The sequence below is a fragment of the Pteropus medius genome, unplaced genomic scaffold (assembly GCF_902729225.1).
Source record: "Pteropus medius unplaced genomic scaffold, Ma_sr-lr_union100, whole genome shotgun sequence".
Lineage (NCBI taxonomy): Eukaryota > Metazoa > Chordata > Mammalia > Chiroptera > Pteropodidae > Pteropus > Pteropus medius.
The window spans coordinates 536,865-560,873 of record NW_024349140.1 but is presented as its reverse complement, the minus strand read 5'-3'; the positions used below and the strand labels follow the sequence as shown (position 1 = coordinate 560,873).

Below are 24,009 nucleotides of genomic sequence, written 5' to 3'. Positions count from 1 at the left end.
ATCCTTTGCCATTTTTAAGTCGACTTATTTGACTTTTTATAATTAAGTTATAAGAGGGTTTTTAGATAGTTTCTATACAAGTTTCGCATCAGATATATGAATTGAAAAAATTTTCTCTATGCTGTGGGTTCTGTTTTCACCTTGTTGTTTTGAAATTTTTACTTTCAATAGGGTAATATGCACATGCCATAACATTTACATTTTTGACTTTTTAAATTAATTTGGGTGACATAGGTTAATAACATTATATGTTATATATCTGTATATTACACTGTGTGCTCACCACCTAAAGTCTAGTCTCTTTCTGTCATCATATATTTGACCCTTTTGACCCTCTTCATTCTCCCCCCACTCCTCTTCCCCTCAGGTAAGCTTCATATTGTTGTCTATGAATTTGTTCTCTTTGTTCATTAGTTGCTTTCTGTTTTGTATCCCACATGTGGATTAACAAGCATTCTCATCACACACACAAAGTAACTATGTAAAGTGAGAGAAATCACATGGTTCTTGTCCTTTTCCATCTCATTTATTTTGCGTAGCATGATAGTCAAAAGATCCATCCATGTTGTCACAAATACCAGTATTTCATCCTTTCTTATGGCCAAGTAGTATTCCGCACATCTCAACATTTTTAGAGTGTATGATTCAGTGGTGTAAAGTACATTGACATTGTGAAATCAGTCTCTGGAGCTTTTTTCCTCTTCCAAACTGGAACTCTATCCATTAAAAAACTCCACCCACTGAAATGATAATCTCATGAAAAAACCCTGCACAGAAATGTATAGTAGAATGTTTGACTAAATATCAAGACACTATCATTGAACCCAGTTAGCATAGACGATTTGCACATCTTAATCCCTTTCCCTTTTCACCCATCTCCCAAACCCCCTTCCGTCTGGCAATCATCAGAATGTTCTCTGTATCCATGAGTTTGTTTGTTTTACTTATTTTGTTACTTAGATTTCACATATAATTGAAATCACATGGCATTTTTCTTTCTGACTCTTCTCACTTAGCATAATATCCTCCAGGCTCCTCTATGTTGTTGCAGATGGCGAGATTTCATTCTTTTTATGACTAATATTCAATTTCATATATATACCACCTCTTCTTTATCCATTTGTCTATCAATGCACACCAAGGTTGCTTCCATACCTTGACTACTGTAAATAATGTTGCAGTAAACATGGATGAACATGTCTCTTCAAAGTAGTGTTTTGGGTTTTTTCAAATAAATACCCAGAAGTGAGATTACTGGATCTTTCTTTGGATCCTGTTATAACCTTTGTTTTAAAGTCTATTTTGTCTGACAGAAGTATTGCTACCCCAGACTTTTGTTTCCATTTTTCATAAAATATCTTTTTCCATCTCTTTACTTTCAGTCGGTATGCGTGTTTTGATCTGAAGTAAGTCTCTTGTAGGCAGCATATATATGGGTCTTATTTTCTTATCCATTCAGCCACCCTATGGCTTTTGATTAGAGCATTTAATATATTTACATTTAAAGTAATTATTGATAAGTATGTAGTGATTGCCTTTTTAGTATTTGTATCTTTATTTTTGCTTTTCTCCTTCTTAAAGACGTCCCTTTAAGATTTTGTGTAATACTGTTTTGGTGGTGATGAACTCTTCAGCTTTTTTTTTTTTTTGTCTGGGAAGTTCTTTATCTATTTTTCTATTCTAAATAATAGCTTTGTTGGGTAGAGTAATCATGGTTTTAAGGTCCTTGCTTTTCTCCACTTTGAATATTTTGTGCTAATCCGTTCTGGCCTGCAAAACTTCTATTGAGAAATCAGCTGACAGTCTTATGGGAGCTCCCTTGCAGGTAACTGCTTTTCTCTTGCTGTTTTTAGAATTCTCTTTGTCTTTAACCTTTGACATTTTAATTATGTGTTTTGGTATTAGCCTCTTTGGGTTCATCTTGTTGGGGTATCTCTGCACTTCCTGAACTTGTATGTCTATTTCCTTCACGAGGAGAGGGAAGTCTTCCACCGTTATTTCTTCAGATAGGTTTTCAATCCTTTGGTCACTCTCTTTTCCTTCTGGTACCCCTATGATGCGAATATTGGTATGCTTAATGTTGTTCCAGAGATCCCTAAACTATCCTCCTTTTTTGGATACTTTTTTCTTTTTGCTGTTCTGCTACCTTGTCTTCCAAATCCATGATTTGATCCTCTGCTTCATCTAATATTCTATTGATTTTTATCTAATGTATTCATTTCAGTTATTGTATTCTTCATTTCTGACTGGGTCTTCCTTATGTTTCCTATCTCTTTGTTGAAGTCCTCACTGAGATCATCTATTTTTCCTCTTGGGATCCTATAACCAGTGTTTTGAATTCTGCATCTGGTAGATTTGTTGTCTCCATTTTGTTTAGTTCTTCTTCTGGAGTTTTGTTCTATACTTTCATTTGGGACATGTTTGTCTCATTTTGGCTGCCTCTTGTGTTCGTTTCTATGTATTAGGTAGATTGTGTACAACTCCTGGTCTTGGTAGAGTGGCTTTAATGTAGTAGGTGTCCTGTGGGGCCCAGAAATGCAGTCTCCCTGATCACCTGAGCCAGGTGCTCCAGGTGTGTCCCTTGTGGCATTGTGTGTGCCCTACTGTTGTAGGTGAGACTTGATTGCTATTGGCACATCAATAGAAAGAATTGATCTTCAGGCAGATTGGTCATGAGAACTGGCCTTGATAACAGTGGAGGAGCTGTTGAACAGTGGCTGACGCTATAGAGTAGGATTCACTTTGGCAGGATTCTAGTGCCTGCTGAATCGGCCCTTTAGGTGTGTCATTTGTGGAGATGGTTTTGTAGTGCTCTGGTGTAGTCTGAAGCTGGCTACTGGGTGTGTTGGTTCTGGGGCCTCTTGGGATGGGCCCTGGTGCAGGTCAACTTCAGCCACTCCCTACATCTGCACAGGGCCCCTTGGTATGAGCTACAAAGTGATCTACAGATGGTTGCTACATGTGCTAGACTTGCAAGTGCCTGGGAGAAGCTAAGCTGTGAACTGAGGCTGGCTGCCGCTAGTATTGAACTCGGGGCTGCTTAGCAAAAGGAATGAGCATGCCAAGTCCAGATGCTGCTTGTTTGGGGGGTTTGTAAACCTTTGAGAGATTTTAGGAAAGTCCATGACATGAACCAAAACAGGATGTTTGTATAGAAAAGCCACTGGAAGCAACTTGGGTGGCATGGCAAGTTAGGTGGTGCAGGGGTCTCAGGGAATCACAAGTACGAGGCAAAGGGTGTTAGCCAGGTTAATGGAGACTCAGATATGGCAGCTGCCTGCAACTACATGCTGGGTTAGGGGGAAGGCATAACAAAGGAGCAATGGATTCTACCAGCATTTCTGACTGAGAGAAAGCTGCCCCTCCAGCCCTTGCCCTGAAGCCAGACAATTCAGTTCCTTCCCATATATCCGCAGCAACTATCGAGCTGCTGCCCCAGTGCTGGAGCTAATAGTGAATGAATCCATCAGCAAGTAAGTCTGTGTATGGGCCCTTTAAGAGCAACACTTGGGACTCCAGTCACCCTCCTCTCACTAAGCCACAATTTCTGCTGGTTTTCACTGCCAGAAGTTGTGGGGACTTCTCTTCCTGGCACTAGAACCCTGGGCTAGGGAGCCTTGTGTGGGGCTGGGACCCCTCATTTTTCAAGGGGGAACCTCCAAAACAGAGATGTCGCTCTTGATTTTTAACTGTCAAGTGTGAATGTGGGACCAGCCTGGTCCAAGGCCCTGCCCCTTCTACCAGGCTCAACATGGCTTCTTCTGTGTGTCCTTAGTAATAGTACTTCTGTTAAGCTAGACTTCAGGCGATTCTCAATGATGGTTGTTCTATAGTTTAGTTGTAATTTTGATATGGCCATGAGAGTAGTCAAGCATAGCCTTTACCTACTCTGCCATCTTGACTGGAAGTTCCCGTCTCAAGATATTTTTTATATTCCCTTTCAATTTCCTCTTTAACTCAGTGGTTGTCCAAGAGTGTTTTCATTTCTACATACTTGTGAATTTTCGCAATACGATTTGCAGTAAATAAACCTTTACTGTGAAGTTGTATGATATCTTGAATAGAGTACTGTGTACTCTAGCCGTAGATATCAGGGCTTTAATAGTCTCTAGTGTCCTTTTATTTTTCTCTCCAGGTGTGTTTGGGGCAACACCTAGAAACATGGTGTTTGTGTTGCCCACCTAGATACATGGTAGAAAGGTACTTGGTTGTAAAAATGTCCCCTTATATTTAATACTGTAATGTTTTGTTAGGACAGAATCTCTGGATTATGAACTTCAGAACTGATTCTAAGCATTTATTCCTCCTCTTTTGTAAGAGAGAAAACCTGAAGTGTCTTGGAGTTATCTGACTGCCCTTTAAACAACTGGAAAAGGTTTTGGCAAATTAGTTTTCTTTGAGGGATGGCCTCAGTTACAATCAAATGCTTTGAGTATATATCAAAACGCACCCCCCAACCCCCATTTCCTGCATGGAACATGAGACAATTTATTCTAGTCTTTCACAGTGAGAACCTGCTTGAGCTCCTCTGAAAAATTCATAAATTTTGAGGGGTTCCCTAAGACTGGACCCTCTAAAGTTTTAACTTTCAAACTAGTTCACATGGTGTCTACAACTTATTTGTCATTGACAGTTTATGTGTTCTAAAGGTTGCTGCTCCTCTTGCTTCCCCTCTAGGTTGGCAGTATTTCCCTATAGTCAGCTGTCTTTCATTCTGTGGGCATTGCTTTACCATGTGATCTCGAATTTCTCAAAGATCTACAAAGAGGTGCTGTTTTTCAGGTTCCTCATTTTTTTTTATTTTTTTTCTTGTTTGGAATATGAGAATGATCATTTAGAGCTCCTTACATATCAGAAAAAAAAACCCACCCATCACTCTGTTACTCTGTATTTTTCCTTGTGACACTGTACCATTTTCATTGGTTGATTCTGCTGCTAGTGACCACATATATGTTTTCAAAGATTCTTTTTGTGTGTGACCAATGCATCTAAAAATATTATCATGTTGAGATCTCCGCATTTGGAGCTTATCCTCATCTTATAAAAATTCTTTACTCTGAACATGTGTTTTTCATGCTAAAGATATTTTGATGAATTACTTTGTTTTATCATAGATCTTTTTTGATAACAATGGAATCTGATGTCAAGACTGATGTCACTACTTGTATCAAGTTAAAGAGAAGACTCCATGGCGTATGGGGCATACGCTTTGTCAGTGTGTACAGCAGTAATATGAAAATGCCAAATACTATGACATTTTAAATATTTAAAGATAAATGAAAATCTTCTCAAATGTCCTGAAACACTAAGACACCACAAATATTTATGGTCAAATTCAGTTGAAAGTCTCAAGTCTCAGATAACAATGCCCAAACTAATGACTACATGATATATACACAAAATTTGTAATGATGGTAAAAGTGAAGATGCGCCATGTCTATATCTTTACCTTTATGGAGAATCTTTACTGTTAATCAAAAAAAGGAGGAATTCTGTATTGCTGCCCTCTATTTTCATACCCAAGCAGTTCCTGAAAAAGTGTTTAATATGAGTTACATGGTCGAAATATAAGTAATCAATAATGAAATCCTCACTTTCTGAGGTTCGTATCCTCATAGAAAAGAACTATACACACCCCAGCCTCCCTATTGTGTCACGACACTTTTTAATTTCCTTCAAAGCCTTTATTTCCATCCTGTAAACTAAATCTATATCATTTGTTATGCATCTCTTTTCCTACAAAAATATAAGCACCAGGACTGCTGTTGTATCCAAATCCTACAGTACCTTGATTATTTGTGCCATGTTGGATACGATGACTCTAAAGTGCATGGCAATGAGGGATGTTGAAACATGAGCATCAAGAGTATAGTCTCTTAGCAAAAAATGCTTGATGAGACCAGTGGTCCTTTCTCCCTTGCTAGGTTCGTGTTCTCTCGCAAGTTACCTAAACTATAGTCCTTAGTTGAGTCATAAAAAACAGTATTAAAAATATTATGTAGTATATCAAGAAGTGAATTTATATATTTTAATTGACACACCTACGGTAAATGGTGTACTATAACATAGGAAATACATCAGTGTTCAGATGAGTACTAAAGACATAAAGACGGGGAGCTAACCTACAATTTTTGTAATGCCATCTCTTATTCTGTTGAAAAGAAATGTCACCTCCTTCATCAAAGGTTCCTGGTGACCATGATGGACAAAGACAAAAATAAATATATTTTGTAACCACATTTCAAAAATGGTAAAAGTGACAATTCCAAATTATAAAAATGACCAATACTGCCCTCTTCTTACTGATATGACTGACTGGGGCTTCTTACAAATTCAATTTAGCTTCATTATGATGTTTTTTGCCTTCTAGAAAACAAAGTTTATGATTATCAATAATATGTTTATCTCCTCATAGCATTCAATATACAAAAATGTTCTAGTGATTTGCATAGCCATCAAATCATCTAACACGAGACAAATATTAAAGTCCTGCCAACCTTTTATGTTTCACCCCACAGTCATGTGTACTTTGTGGTCACTCTTATTACAGCATTCATAATACACTCCTCTTTGAATACAGGCATACTCCTGCAGGTCACTGGCAAGAGGGTCCTACAGAAAACCATGATTTAAGGTTTTTGGTATTACAAGTGAATAAAAATTAGTGTCATGACAAAAGCTGTATAAGCCTCAGAAAAAATTACCTGAACTTGAATGCAATGATAAAATTGACTCATAATGTATAATGATTAAATGAAGAGAACTGCAAAGTTTATTTCAAAATCTATAATTACAATGGAACATTTTAACATATCCTCTCAGGAAACGAAAAACATAACATTTGTTAGCACATGACTTAGACAAGTTAATAAAATATTTCTATGAAAAATCTACAATAGTGTTCATTTGGCAAAAAAAAGCACATACCTTTAATCACATACAATCAAACACAACTGAAAGCATATTGAGGGATTACATTCAGCTACAAGCAACAGGAAATACCCACAGTCCTCCTGACAGGAGGAAGGTGCTTTTTTTTTTCACATGGAAGGACTGAGTCAAGGCAGCCATTGCACATGCAATAGAGAAAAAGATTCCCATGTTCTTCTTGTTGATGGCCCCATTGTAGATGTCATGGTCAATCAGAAAAACATGCTCATTGCACTATTAACAGCATTAGATGTTTTGTATACAAGTGAGACCTTATATGGATATAATCTAGAGAAGAAGGAATCAGACATAGCATGAAAGTCTGAATCAGTTTCCTGGTGGACACAAGAGGGCTGACGCAAGACTCCAGACTCCAATGCACCTTTGATGTGAGTCTTGGGAAGACATCAGCAGAAAGTTATACCTCTCAGAAAATGGATATTAGACAGTTGGTAGAGGTTGTGAGGGTAGTCTTGATTGGAACGTTAAAGAATCCAAAAAATGGAATGGAAGGTGGTGTCCTTGAAGGTCCTATATATCTGTCTGTCCAAATGGTGGCTCCAAAATCTGACTGTCTTGTTTTTGCCTTTCAAATCTAATGCAAGTGAGGTTACTAAGGAATTCTAACATGGAATCATAAAAGGGATGGTTTCTGGAAAATCAAGTTCCTAACATTATCCACAAGGGAAATATTTCCCACTGTAGATTTTGTTACTCTAATACAGGTCCCTCTTCTTAAATCAAAGTCAATTCACCAACTACTAGTCAGAAGGAAGGATAAAAAGCAAAGGCACAAATATAAAAATAATATTCACATGAAACTATATTATTTCATAAAATTGCCATTCATAAAATTTATTCCCAATATTTATCAGTATGTAAAATGAAAAAAGGCTTTTGTATCCATCATCCCCCAAAAGGAGCTTTAGCAGAGGGAAAGGTAGACTATATATAATAATCTAAGGACATGAATTGCCACAAGGCTACTACGAAAATCCAACTACTAAACTGTTCTTTTTTAATGGTCCCTTAACACAGAACAAACAAAGCATTATAAAAAAATTTTTTTTAACATAATTGCATATAAGAAATACATTTCAATCACCCATGAATCTAACAGGTTTCAAAATAGAGACGTATTATTAACATTTTAAGAAAAAAGCAATATTAATCTTACGTACTATTGTTGAAAGACAACTCTTAGAATTATCTTACACCTGATTATTCATTTCTGAACATAATTAGTAGCAATCCAAGGTCCAATAATGCACTTTTAAAGAGAGGTTTAGGAAAAACAATGTACTTACAACTTGAATAAGAACTGTTTCATGTTGAAACTTTTCTGGCGCGTTATATATGGATTAACTTCTATCAAGTTTTCTCATGTTACACTTCTGTTCTCCTCTGGAAGTTTCATGTGTAAAGATACGGGCCAATACAAGTCTTTCCCATGCTGTATAAATTCAAGAGGTTTTATCCAGTATGTACTTTCATGTGTTTGAAAGGAACTGGGATAACTGAAGTCTTGTCCACATTCTGCACTTTTATATGGTTTCTCTTTAGTGTGCATTGTCAGGTGTCTTCGAAAGTTTGTATGATAACTAAAGGCTTTTCCACATTCCTTACATTCATAAGGTTTCTCTCCAGTGTGAGTTCTTTCGTGTATTTGAAGATAACTGAGATATCTAAATGCTTTACTACATATTTTACACACATAGGGTTTCTCTCCAGTGTGAGTTCTTTCATGTGTTCGAAGATAACTGGGACATCTAAATGTTTTATGACATATTTTACATTCATAGGGTTTCTGTTATGTGAGTTCTTTCATGTATTTGAAGATAACTGGGATATCTGAATGCTTTACTACAAATTTTACATTCATAGGGTTTCTCTCCTGTGTGATTTCTTTCATGTATCTGAAGATAACTGGGACATCTAAATGCTTTATGACATATTTTACATTCATAGGGTTTCTCTGTTATGTGAGTTCTTTCATGTCTTCGAAGATCACTGAGACACCTGAATGCTTTACCACATAGTTTACATTCGTAGGGTTTCTCTCCAGTGTGACTTCTTTCATGTGTTTGAAGACTTTGGTAACATCTGAAGGCTTTTCCACATTCCTTACATTCATAGGGTTTCTCTCCGGTATGAGTTCTTTTATGTTTTCGAAGATAACTGAGACAACTAAATGTTTTATTACATATTTTACATTCGTAGGGTTTCTCTTCACTGTGAGTTCTTTCATGTATTTGAAGATAACTGGGATACCTGAATGTTTTACTACATAGCTTACATTCATAGGGTTTCTCTGTTATGTGGGTTCTTTCATGTTTTCGAAGATAACTGAGACAACTAAATGCTTTACTACATTTTTCACATTCATAGGGTTTCTCTCCAGTGTGATGTCTTTCATGTGTTTGAAAACTTTGATAATATCTGAAGGCTTTACTACATTCCTCACATTCATAGGGTTTCTCTCCACTGTGAGCTATTTCACGCATTTGAAGAGAACTAGAAATACTGAAGGCTTTACCACATTGTTTACATTCATAGAGTTTCTCTCCAGTGTGAGTTCTTTCATGTAATTGAAGTGAACTTGAACAACTGAAGATTTTCCCACATTCCTTACATTTATCAGTTTTCTCTCCGTTGTGAGTTCCTTCATGTTGTTCGAAGCACTGGAGATGACTAAAGGCTTTCTCACATACATTACATTTATATGGCTTCTCTCCACATTTCAGATACTCATAGGGCTTGTGTCCAGTGTGACATTTGATGAGTCCATCAAGGGATGAATGACACACCAAGACTTTTCCACATGAACTGTCCTCACATGGATTTATTCCAGTAGTTTTCTTCTTCAGATTGAAATCTGTATTAAGGCTGAAGTGTTCTCCACATTGACTAACCTCTTTACTTTCACAGAGTCTCTCTACCATTTGAGTTCTTTAAAAACAAGAAGCACATTTTAAATGATTTCTTTATTAATGGTTTTATAGTAATTATATTTATTTTGATTTATAAGAAAACTGTAGCTATTCTGTCTTGTCTAAATTGTCTGAAATATATACTAAGGCTCTCCAAGAAGACTTCGCCCTTGCTATTATCAAACTGTGATATTTAAATATAATAGGGTTTATTAATGCTGTTTCCAAGTGAACAATTTTGCAAATACTGAACACGTATATTTAAGAAAGTATTTTTCGTAAAAATTTTCTATGAGAGATATTAGTTTATTAGTTTTATCTGCTTTTTTTTTTTTTTAACATCATAACAAACTAAAATTCTCATAAGACATTGCTTTCTATTGTGCAACTCACCTTAGTATTCTCCCCTGGTTTTTGTACTGATCGTCAATGTCAGGACCTTTCCATTCTTTTCCTAAAATACAGACCCAGAAAAGTGATTCCAAAGCATTAAAATTATAGAAAAATTATCAGCTTCTAGATTCATGATGAGCTGTGACCATGCCCAGGTTATTTATCGGCATCCTCCCTTTCCACATTCCACATCTTAGAACAATGCTGATGAACAGAAAACACTTGTTCTCTAATTGATGAAGTGGAGGTAAGTTGCCATCCTTACCCACTGAGGCCAGGTTCCTGATGGTTTCCCGCATCACATCTCTATAGAGTTTCTTCTGTGAAGGATCCAGTAAAGCCCACTCCTCTGGGGTGAAGGTCACAGCCACATCCTCAAAGGTCACTGAGTCCTAAAACATCCAACATATGGGTACAGTGGGATGTGTGAGACTGACAGCACTGGACATCTAGACTCCATTTATAGTAAGGTAACATATGATTCTCTCATCTCCAAACATCTCATCTATGACTTGATTATCAAAAACTCACTCTCTGTCCACACTTGCTCATAAATTTAATAAGTAACCATAATTAACACATGGAAATTACTTACACATTTTTACTATGATCACTTTACATCTTATTTATCTCCAATGTCAGGGTCCTGAGCATGTAGGGAAATAAGAAAATTGCTATAGAAATGAAACATATATTATTAAGACCATCAATTCCTTGTGAAAAACAATTTTTTCATCTTCTTCCTCATTACCCACCTTTTATAGCACTTGAAGAGACAGAGGGTAAAATGTGCATAAAGTTTTAAGGAACAAAACATAGTGAAAAACTGGAAGTTTTTCCTTCTCTTCCCATCAACAAAGCCAGCTGTCCATGTCATCCTAAAGTCCTTTACCAGTAATCAGGTGCAGCTGGCTGGATGTAAAAATGCTTGAAGAAAAGGACTGCTTTGAACTTGTGGGGTATTTATCACAGACTGAGTTCTTCCTTCTCTCTCTGTCCAATACAAAGAAATTGAAAAGTTATTTGGAACTTAGAGCTCAGACACAAAGAAGAAGGAATGGCAAGTTAGATGACAAAGTCCCTGTACTCATGTGCTCAGGGTTGCTTCCGGCCAAATTTTAGAACACATGCTGAGATAATGGGCCAGAAGAGCTCTTTCTAGTCAAACCATAACAGGGTACCATGGGCCTCGCTGCCCTTGAGGAAGAGATTACAAGCTGCAGATTTCAATGGAGTTCATTGAAGTCCACATGGGTTGAGATGAATTTGCCCATGATTATAGAATACATAAAGGATTCAACAGTGCCTTCCTCCAAAAGAACAGAAAATTTCCATTCTCCTATCTCAGAGGAAGTGTTTACCGAGTCACTCTGGAGACTACTTTGCCAAGTTCTGGTGTGGCACTTTAAAAACTCAGGAGCTGTCATTCTCATTCTCACACACACAAAATAGAAATTAAACACACACACACACACACACACACACAACCTGCAGAAAACCCAACCAAACAAAAATAAAAGTAAAAGAAACTTGAAATGAACAAATCTTCTTAGATCCACCAGAGCCTTGATGTCACAGGCAATACTGACATCTCCAAAACAGGAAAAAAGAAAAAAATATATATGGTATTGTGAATATGCCCCAACTATTCTGTTATTCACAAGGCTTGCATTAAAAAAGAAAAAAAAATACATATATATATATATATATATATATATGTATTTTTTTTCACCCAAATCTACTGCAAAGATGATAAAGAATGACGACAACAACAACAACAAAAAACGAACACAATATCCATGAACCCTAGGGCAACTTTTAACACGAGGTCTGAAATACATGTAATGGGAATACCTGAAGAAAAACAGACAGAAAGAAACAAGAAAGGTAAGTGAGGGAAGAGTCACTAAAATTTCCTAAAACTCATAATAGATGACATACTGTTAGTCCAGAAAACTCTAAAACAGAAAACATAAAAAACACCAAATATGTATACCTAAGTATACCATATTCAAATTAGAAATCAAAAACTAAGAGAATGTATTGAAAGAAGCCAGAAGGGTAAACAGACTATAGGTATAGAGAAACAAAGATGTGAATTAAATCAAACTTCTTTTCAGGAAAACACACACACACACACACACACACACACACACAAGAACGGAGTGCAGTGAAATATTGAATGTTTTGAAATTAAAACAACACTCTCATAAAACTGTGTCAAGCAAAATTATCCTTCAAAAATAAAAGAGAAATAAGGACTTTCTGAGACACAAATAGAGGAAATCTGTCACTAATAGATCTACTTTGAAATGTTTCACAGTTCATCAAAAGAATGTAAATGATAAAGGTAGAGTAGCAGAAAAGGAATTAATAAAGATAAAACATCTTTTGTATTTCTTATATAACTCATGATACTTAAAATAATATTAGCAATAATTTAATATTAATAAAAATGTTTATGGGTAGTTGAAATAAATGATAGCAATGTGACAAGGAAAAGTGGAGGGGGCTTTGGGAATAGTGTGGTACGTGGTACTTGTACAACCAGTGAAGTGGCGGAGTGTTACTTGATATAGGATGTGCGTTAGTTGTAAATGTGTACTCAAAACCGAAACTACTACTATTAGAAAGGAAAAAAGGGGGAAAGGAAAATAAAGGATTTGACAGGGCAACAGCTAAAAAAGTTCTTTTTTTAAATGTGTGACTGATATGCTATTAGAGAAATAAAAAATTAGGTAAAACGCTCAATTAACGCTAAAACAAGCAGACAAAAAGACTGAAGACAAAAAGAAATAAAGAACAAAGGAAACAAATGGAAAACAGTAAAAACATTTGGTAAACATTAATCTAACAGTATCAAAACCCACTTTAATCATCAATAGTATCAATATAATTGAAAAATACAGCAGTATCAGAGTTTCAAAAATCACACTTACCTATATGTTGTCCACAAGAAACCCACTTTAAATATGTAGACAGATGAAAGGTAAAGGGATGGAGGAAAATAAACCATGCCAACGGCAAGCAAAGGACACTGGCATGGGTATGTGATTTATAAACAACCGCGATTTCAAACCAAGGAAAACTCCAGCGATAAAGAGGGACACTGCATGATGACAAAGGGGTCCATCTCCAGGAAGGCACAGCAGTCTTTTAGGTGTATATATGCACAGCAAAACAGAGGCAAAATATATAAGGTGAGGGCTGACAAAATGCAAGGAGAAACAGACTCAGCTGCTGTGGCTGGAGACTTCAATACCCCCTTATCGTGAATTATAAATTCCAGGAGCAGAAAATCAGGAAGGACAGAGTGGAACTGAGCAGCACTCTGAAACAGCTGGACTTAATGGTAACCAACAGAATACTTCATGCAACAGTAGCAGAATATGCATTCTTCTCAAGTTCACATAGAACATTCGCCAAGACAGAACTCATCCTAGGACACAAAGCACACCTTAAAATTTTGAAAGAACAGGAATCATACAAAATATGCTTTTAGACCACACAGGAATTCACCCAGAAATCAGCAACATGAAGAGAGTTGGAAAACCCCTAAATACATGCAGATTCAAAAATACACAGGATCAAAGGGGTCTCGAGAGAAATGAAAAATTATTTTGAACCAAATAAAATGAAAACACAATGTAGCAAAGTTTGTAGGATGCAGCAAAAGCAATGCCTGGAGGGAAATTTATGGCACTGAACAAATACACTAAAAAAAAAAAAAATCTATACTCAATAATGTAAGCAACTACCCTAAGAAACAATTTAAAAAGAATAAATTAAACTGAAAGTAAACAGAATAAAAGAAATAATAAAAATTATGAAAAAGTCAATAGTATTGTAGAAAATCAATGGAGAAAAATTTTTTAAGTCACTTCTTTGACAAGATAAATAAAACTGGTAAACATCTAAACAAGATAACTCAGAAAAGAGGCAGAAATTACTACCATCAGAAAGGAGACAGGGAGGAAATGAAAACAAAAAAGGATTTGATAAAACTGAACATTTGCTTAGGATAACAAACTGCCAATAGAGGGAAACTTCCACTTCTTGCAAAAGAACATCTTCACAAAACCTGTAGCTAAATCTACCGCTTTTATTCCTCACGACATGAGTGTCTACATTAAACACCAGAAAGAACCCACAACAACAGAGGTAACTCCTGGAATTAATAAGAGACTAAAGCAAAGATTAAGGGAAACACAAGTCAACTGCTTTCCTATAGACCCACACAAGTACACTCAACCGATCTTTGACAGAGGAAATAAGGCAATTCAATGGTAAAAGGAAGACTTTTAACTAATAATGCTGGCAATAACACACGAACATACATGAAACAAATATAGACACAGGCCTCACACATTTCACAAAAATTAACTCAAAACACATCACAGATCTAAAATGTAAAATGCAAAAATAATAAACTTCTACACGATAACACGAGAAAATCTAGGTGCAAAGAAAACAACAACGAGGTATCACTATGCACTTATTAAATACTCAGAACACCAAATGCTGGTGGAGATGTGAACGCGCAGGCAATCCTCACTCGCTGCTGGTGGGAACGGGACTGGGTACGCCTACACTGGAGACAGGGACTTTTTTTCAAAACAAAATGTACTCTTACTACACATAGTGAGATCCAGCAATCATGCTCCTTGGCATTGACCTAAATGGACTGAAACCTTATGTCCACACAAAAACCTGTACATGAATATTTGTAGGCACTTTATTCATAATTAGCAAGAGTTAGAGTTAAGTAAGGTGTCCTTTGAAAAGCAGACAATCAATGGTAAATCCATGCAATGTAATAAAAAAGAGGGATTAAGCCATGAAAAGACATGGGGGAACCTTAAAAGTACATTGCTAAGAGAAAGCAGCCAATCTCACAAAGTTACACACTGTATGATTCCACTGTATGGGGCATTCTGGAAAAGACAAAACCACGAGCCCATAAAAAGATCTCTGGGTCTGAAAGATTAGGGTTAGAGGGAGGAATGAATAAGGGGAGCACAGAAGATTTCTGGGAAGTAAAACTATAATACGGTATATAAAAATGATGGATATACATTATTACAAATCTCAAAACCCATAGATCCTATAACATAAAGTCAACATTATTATAAACAGTGCACTTCACTGCATCAATATTGGTTCAGCAATTGTAAATAATGCACCACAGTCATACAAGATTTAAAAAATAATGGAAACTGTGTGGATGCACTGTGCTCTCTGAACAATTTTTCTGTAAGCTTAAAATGGCTTTTAAAAAACTGAAGTCTATCAACAATCAAAAAAGATGAAGGCAGACTCACTACAATTCATCCTTGATGACTGACTGATGGATGAAACAGGCCACGTATCATTCAACTCATCAGACCTTATGTCAATACGCCAACGCGGTGCCCTATGAGCCTGCGACCAGTACGGAGGAGAAGCTTCCATGGATGCCCCGTGGGAGAGCGGGGTGCTCTGTGTTCCGAGAAGCGCCGTGGTTACCACCAGCGGAGTCTGGAAGTCCAAGGACGGTTGGCAGTTTCCTGGTGAGTCTGGTTTTGGGGAGCTGGTTGTCCTGGGGTGCAGACAAGTGTTACCTAGATCTACACGTGGGGTGTCTCAGTCAGGACATCCCCAGAGTTCTCTTACCACAAAGGGGCAGCTCAGACAACGGTCCAAGGGCCTGTGAACATAGGCAGATGGGGACAACTGTGGGCCAGCGGTAAGATGACTGTCGGATGTCTGGGGAGCTGTGTGACCCTTGGGCTCGGTCCTTTATCAGGAATGTCCCAACGAAGGGATGAAGAGTCGCAGCTCTGCACTGTGCTCCCCCACGTACGAGTGTGTGTGGTCCTCCTGAGAGTCTGCCCTCCCCAGGGCCGGCCGCTCACTGAGTCCCTAGGAACAGCCCAGGGAACCCAGGAGCCTGCGAGAGGGGCGACCTCCTCTAGCACTGTAACTTCTTTCAAGGGACTGGAGTAAGGAAGGTCACCCCTCTTGCAGGTGGCGCAAGCTGGAGGGCCAAGGGCTGGCTCCATCATGTCACAAGCAGATGTCAGCCGCCTTGTTGAGCACAGGGAGCTGTTTCCAGGGCCGAAGGCACAGGCCCCTCAGCAGCAGGTCCCGTGCTCAGTGCTTATGACAGCCTCTGTTTCAAAGAGAGCCCAGCACGTCATGATATCTGTGGATCCGATGGCATATCGTATGGGCCTAGGACAGTTTTTTAATCAGAAGCCTAGGGACAACTGAAAGCCCTCCTCCAGAGCCTCACGTCACTACCAACAGGGTTAGAGGTCCTGATGTGACAACCAGTTGCTGTAGAGGGTGAGTACCCTGGGCTTAAGCAGGGCTTGAACTGCTCCCTTCGCTGAAAAAACTGAAACCATGGTGCTGTCCACTGCCACCCGGAGGGTTAGGATCTTTGCTGCAACGGATGCGGGGGCAGTGGCAGCAGCCGTGTTACTGAGGGGTCCTGCTGGGCCCTCTGGGATTTCCCCACCTACTGTCTGTCATCCCTGTCTCCTCTGTCTGAAATAACTGCTCCTGAAGGAGTGACCATCTGATGGGCTCCCCTCATTCACCAGGCATAATCATCCTCGTACCCCCAAGATCTGTCCCTAATGTCTGGGCAAACTCAGCATCAGTCACACATTCTAGCTAAACACACACTAGGGTTCCAGCCAAGACACTGACCCAGGAGCACTGTAAGGAGGGTTCCATTCTCATACTCTGCTCACGAAGGACAAGGAATTACTTAAACTGCCAACCCGGAGTCCTGGGTATACAGACCCCAGGCTCGGTAGATCCACTACACAGCACAGGGCAGCACAGCCCACAGGAGAACTCCCCAGCAAGCAGCAGCTCAGTGCGAGGGCCTCCAGGTCCACATTGGCCTGACAGATAAGGAGCACTAGGGGGAAAGGGAGGGGTGGGGTTACGTTGTCAGGAGTCAAACATCAAGTAGGTGAACCTGGACTACTCACTGCAAGAACAAATACGAGTAAGAAAAATGTTCATCATACTGGCCAGTTTTTATATAAAGAAATTAACAAGATGATTAGGAAGTGATCAAAACTGGTTATGAGTGTGGCTGGAGTGAGAGCTCCAGAGCAGAGCAGGATATGCAGGCAGAGAGTCTTCTGTAGTTAGTTACCTATCTCAGAAACGTTCTTAACATTCCCATGCATATTAATTTAAAGTAAAAAGTGATATGTGTATATACCATATTTCCTATGATTTATCATTATTTTAAATTAACTTTTGCTTTTTAAAATTAACTTTTCTACATAGACACCACTCCACGATTTAATCCTTTAAACACTAAATGATATAAAAATGCAGACCATAAAGAATTTGTAAATCGCTTTCTAACTAAAAGTACAAAAAGCATTGACAATTTTCTCTCTGCTATATTTCACAATAAGGCTACATTAGGAGATGAGTAAGATATTATAATGCATTAGATTTGCAATTAAGCTCTGGAATGGACAGGGAATTTCAAATATTTACGTAAGCTTTAAGGCGTTTCCTCATATTATTGAAAATAAATATTCAACTGTTTTTTTCCTCCCTTACATTAAAATTAGAGTTCCTTTACCTTGGGAACAATAGTATAGCCTTTTACATGTCAAAGTTCTCTAGGGACAGGGACATACAAAACAGACCTAAAAATGGAAAATGCACTTGAGCACTTAAAAACACCCATCTCATATCTTAAGTTTCTCTTGCCTGAATGGAAGAAAAATTCTATTTGGGTCCGCAATTTTCTGTCCTTACTCACATCGTATCTCTCAATCAACTTCCAATTTAAAACCCCCAGTTTTAATGAAAACTGGAATCAAAGGGCTGCAACATTTAATGAATAAAGGAATCCGACAAAAAGAAAGAAATATTGGAATCAAGGCAGATAAGCAACCTGCTTCCCTACACAGAAACACATTCAGAAAGTTGAACATAATCACAAACTTGGGGGTCTAGACACCCCTGGCTGGGACAGAATCCCTGGAGTGGGTCAGTCCCTGGGGAAGGAGGGTGGAACGCTTGAGCCACTCCAGGAATGAAATCTGGGAGCCCAATACCTACCCCCTATACCCCCACCCACCTCCTCCCGCCAGGCTTCCATTCTCACAGTGAGGAAACTCAGCCTGATTCAGCTTAAGTTCTGACCCCAGTGAACTCCCCAATTCATAAGCCCTTCGTTCACAAGACAGAACCCCTGATCTTCACAGACTTTCTTCTTGTGCACAAACTACACTCTGAGTGCACCTAATCTGTTGATGCAAAACTCAAAACGTCTAAAAATGTCTAGGCCTGAGGATATCACAACCTCAGAAAGGGCATCATCCCTCCTGCCCCGCCCACATGTACACTTGTGCCCCCAGCTTTCCAGGGCTGTAGTTTCTCTCAGTGTAAAGGCTCTTTCCATTGTAGGTATGGGCAGGTAGGACACCTGCAGGGGAGGCTCCCAGAAGAACCAAGTGGGCCTTCAAATACTTCTCTTTTATAAAATAATAAGTAAAATAAAATAAAATAAAAATAATAAATAGAGCCACATTAAAATGGAGCCAGAGCTGCCATCCCAGAAGAAATGCGTTATACGTCTTATGCCTCAAATCTTGGAATGTTAAAACAGGGCAAAATAACCTTTGGACTGGGCCTAACCAACATTGTGTCCCAAAGAACAGTTTGCAAGGATAACAAGAAAGCAGATATTCTCACTACAGAACTGATGACTAACTGAAAATTTAAAATTGTTTAGAATTAGCTGTGTTATGTCACTATGCTACATCATCTGCACTAATAAAAATGCCTTTCTTCTATTGATATAATGGTTCTCCTTTCTCATAAATATCTCTTGCCTATATCTCCTAATTGGAACATTAATTGGGCTTCTGCCTGAACCGACTCTTCTCAAATAGCTATTCTATTGATCTCAAATAAGTTCTTGTTACCTCTCACTTTGAAAGGGCTTTTTTGTTGTTTTCTTTTCTAAGTTAACACTTCACAAGCTCAAAGGAGCCTTGGTTTGAGTCACTGACCACAGGTCTCTGCTCTCCACTAGAGTTGCTTGGGACCATCAGTGATATGTTAAATGACACAAATCCAGTATTTATGTGGAAAGGAAGAAAATTATAAAGGTTTTTTACTAGTTCAACCAGAAAACCTGAAATATCTTTTTTTCAAAAGTCAGTTAATTACATTTCCAGGAAAAGAAAGTGATTTATAAATAATTAATAATACTTGAACAATTCTACTCTGCAAGTCTAAGCCCTCGAATTGTATTTTAAAAACACCCCCAAAAAAACAAACCTCAGAAACATACTACACATGCTCAGAAAGAAAGAATGAAAGAATAATTCTATTAAAATGGATAGTAATATTGGAATACTTTATTTTCTGAATTCATCTCTTTTGTGCCTGTTTGGAACTATTTTATACAGTGTTTCAAGCTCTACTGATTAAATACATTTTATCCCTATTGAGACTTAAGTCAATAAATGTTTTCAACTGACAAACCCCATGAGGGGCAGTGGTGACAAGAGACAACATGGAGGAAAGTTTCCCAAGAGGAGCCTCCACCCAAAGGACTTCCCGAAGGACGTCTGTGCCCAGGGACGGTCCTGGGTGGGGAGGAACCCAGATTTCATAAGACGTATTCAAGGAGGGTGGTTATTGTTGGCTTTCCTCTCACGCGAAATATACGTAAGCAAATAATAAATCTTTTTAATAAAAAAGAGCATTGCAAGGCTCTGGGTAAAAAATAAACCATTAAAATATTGGGACTGTCTGAAATAAACACGGAGAAAAAAATAGTTGATAATGATGCTGTGATTCGGAGGGGGGACGGTGGCTTAGGGAATGCCTGTAGGTGACTGGAAATTTAGGGGCTTATTGTCAGCCCTAGGTGAACATAGGTTGTTGGGGGACAGGGAGGTGGATTTCAGACCCTGCTCCCTAAACCTTTGGAAAACTCAAGAGAAAACGGGTCACCCCCTAGGAAGAAAGAAGGGGCTGGGGATCCCAAAGACCGTAGCTCCTCCCACGCATGAACCAGGATGCCCAAGTCACGACTGTCCCTCGATGACCCATTGCGTAGTCACTGCACCATCCGCAGAGGCACGGAGCTGCGCGCAGAGCTGTCCAGGGAGGCTCTGCGGCCAGGGCCGAAGTCGCCGCGCGCAGAAATGGGACAGTACGACTGGGGTCCCGGCTGCCGACCCACCCCCTACGCTTCGCGCTGGAGGGGACCGAGGTTCAACCGGCGCCCGCGGGCGGAGGCGGAATCCGGTGGCGGACCCCAGACTTGTCCGCAGGGAGGCCCGAGATCCGCCATGGCCGGTTCCAACCAGCCCCTCGTCCCTGTCTCCCCACGCCACAGCAGAATACTCACCATTTCTAGGTTTCCTGCGTCTCCCTGAGTCCTTCCTACGACTCCAAGACCAGTGCAGATCACAGCGTGACAGAGGCTGCGACAGATCCACCAGGGACCATCAACCGCAGGCAACACCAGACTCTGGGAGCCGCAGGACGCAGTTGAGACGCCCACGCCTGTGCGGCACATATCCCCACCCACCTGCCCCAGCGGCACCCTTGATTGGACAGTTCCCAAGGCCGCGCCCCCTCATGCCTGAGTGACAGCTGGCGGCAGAACGCAGTCTTTGCTGAAAGGGCTCCGCTCGTCTGCAGTACCAGACCCAGCCTGCAGTATTACCAAAAACAGATTTTTTTTCTAGTCCTGGGGCTACCTGTGTTTTCTTCCAGCTCTTGGTGAAGGCCAGGGCACAGGTGTGCACAAGGAATTCCTGATTTAGTTTTCAGATGGAGCAAGTAAGTGACTCAGGCCAGACCTGACTGGAACAAGAGGACCTCATGTCTTCTAGGGACAAGGGCTTGGCCATAAAGCTGAGTCCACTCATGGACGTCTGATCCTTGTTTAGAAACACAGGCACTGATATGTGACTGCACCATCTTTAATAGATTCTGGCTCCACATTGGTCTTTGATCCTTGCAAGCTTTGAGTCTTCCATTCATCCCTTCCTCGTCTTAAGTCATTTGGTCCTTAAGAAAAAGAAGCCCAGAGCTCTTGTCTCTGGTGAGAGGGTGGAACCCACAGCAGCCCCGGCCTAGGCTCAGGGACTCATTTCAGTCTAACCACAGGGCTTGAGATGTGTTCCTTACCCTCTCAGGTGTTCATTTTACAATGGCAAGAAATTTAATTTTGATAAGTTTTTGCATTACTCCCTAGAAAACTTTGAAATGCAAATGACTGTAATATCCCTAAGATTTCTATTTTTAATAATATAAGAAAAACAATAAAGATTACGTAAATATGGGATGCACCTGGAAACTATCTCCCCTTCACAAATTTACTGAGGGATAATTGACTAATTGTCTATATTTAAAGATTACAATATGATTTAATATGCATACATTGCATCAAAAAGAATACTTGAAATTTGCTAAAACAGAATTAAGTGTTCTCACCACAGGCACAAAACAGTAACTATATGAGGTGATGGCTATGTTAATTAACCTGGAAACTAATATGCCTGAGAGATTGGACTGCAAGACTTTTGCACTGAAAAACTCTTAATGCATTTATTTATTTATATGAACTTTTACTGAGATATAACCCACATACTACACACTGTACCTCGCTGAAGCATACAATTCAAGGTATACAATTCAGTATATTTGCATATACATACAGTCATCACCACAAACTATTTTTGAACATTTTCGCCACCTCAAAAAAATTTTTTTTTAACCCTCTACCCTTTTTCTATAACCCCCAATCATCCCATCTTCGTCGTCCAGTCCCTAGCCCTAGGCAACCCCTTATTTACTTTCTGTCTCTATAGATTTCCCTATTTGGGGATTTCATAGGACAGGAATTCTATTATCTATGGTCTTTGAGATTGACTTCATTGACATAACATCATTTTTTTCAAAGTCATCCATGTTGTATCTTGTATCAAATACTTCATTTATTTTTATGGCCAAATAATATTCCATTGGATAGATAAAACGTGTGTTATTTATCTATTCATCTATTAATGTACGTTTGTTTTTTTTCCACTCTGGTTACTATTGATGCAGGATAGGGAAAATTCCTCCAAGTGGCTCTGTGCTGAGAGTGAAAGGATTCTTGACTGAGCGCAGGAAAAAATTTAAGCGCACACTAGCGTCAGAATCAAAAGGGAAGTTTATTAGAGAACAGGTAACATTCCGTAGACAGCATGGTCTCCTCTCGGAGGCAGAGTGAGAGAGCCTGAGAGAGGCTCAGAGGGGCAGACACAAGGAGAGGGACTGAGAAAAGACAGTGAGAGGGACCCCAGGTGTTCAGGGAATCCAGTTTACATATCATTCTTGGTTTCTATGAATTACAGTTAAAGACTTCGTTTACCTATTTTTATTTGGTGGTATGGACACACAGTGTAAAAGGATAAGACTGTAGCAAGAAAGGGTAAGACTATGTAACATGAAAGGACTGATGGCAGTTCCCAGCCTTTTATCCATAGGTTCCCCCACGGTTTTAGCCATAGGGAATGAATGATTGGATTTATTTTGTATAAGATGCGATTTAAAGACTGTTTCCCAATTTTCCCTTCATTGTGTGGGGAAATGGTTTGTTAGCAATCCCAGCATAAATCTTCCATTGTTCTGCAGGTTTTCTTATGGTCTGGCTGCAGGGCTGATCAGTGTATTGCAGTCTTGAATATAGCTTGATTTAATTTTAAGTTCTCTTGTCTCCTCCCTACGTTATTAAGATTTATTTATTTTTTCTTTCTTTCTTTCTTTTATTATAACGTTGTTTATTATGTGACTATTTTTTTACAATACAAACAAAAAATACAGATATGCAATATATGAATACAGCTAAATGCAGAATGGTGACTTTTTTTTTTCAAGAGGCCATGATACCCATTTCTAGTAAAATAAAGAGGCTGCACATAGGTAGAAATAGGTTGGTCATTAGCTTCACAGTTTTACCTAGAAATGATCTATAGGATGCATCCACCTTCTCCCCACCAGCTACTTATCATACAGTGTAAAAAGAGAATTAAAGGAAAGCTTTTTGTTGGTCCCTACCATACAAAAGATGCTATATTCTATTTTTGCAGAGTCAATATGTGGACAATACCTAAATTGTTATTACAGAAATGAGGCAGTAATGAGATTCTGGCTAAAGAAGACACTAAATGAGAATGATATATATTTAAAGAACCCAAAACAAACAAAAAGACTGTTATGAAAAGATCTAGGTGCATTGCAAGCACATAGTTTTTTTTCCATGTATATTTTTACACAATGGAAATGTCAAAAAATAGGGTCAACTAAATTACATTATTGTATATGCTGCATTGAATAGAATGTTTGTATTATAATTATCATAGAGAAGCATAGTTTGCATCATATTATGGCAGTTTAACCCAGTAAAAATCTTACGGAGTCTTTTTATTTTGGAATCTACTGTATATAATCAAACCACCAGAACATGATTGTACAACAGTAAAATGTTTTCTCGCATGAAATTAAAGACATCTGTTTAATTTTTTTAAATGTAGGAAAGGTACATAGAGCTGTTAGTTTTTAAATGCACCACACCTAGACAATTCAAGGCATATCGATCTCCACCAAGAACATAAAAAAATAATAACAATAATAATTTATTATAATAATATAATAATTTATTATATTCATTATATCTTTCATTATAACTTTCAGAACAGAAAACTGGTCAACAGAAGGT

The 24,009-nt window shown here is 38.7% G+C and overlaps 1 protein-coding gene across 1 annotated transcript; it reads right to left on the bottom strand.

Annotated features, from left to right (window-relative positions):
- Nucleotides 1–7,018: 7,018 nt before the first annotated feature.
- Nucleotides 7,019–20,819, bottom strand: LOC120616950 (zinc finger protein 791-like). Its single transcript, XM_039880501.1, is given in 5 exon segments — nt 7,019–8,735; nt 8,737–9,879; nt 10,254–10,314; nt 10,519–10,645; nt 20,647–20,819. Coding segments are annotated over 5 exon segments (1,926 nt in total). The 5' UTR covers nt 20,818–20,819; the 3' UTR covers nt 7,019–8,311.
- Nucleotides 20,820–24,009: the final 3,190 nt, after the last annotated feature.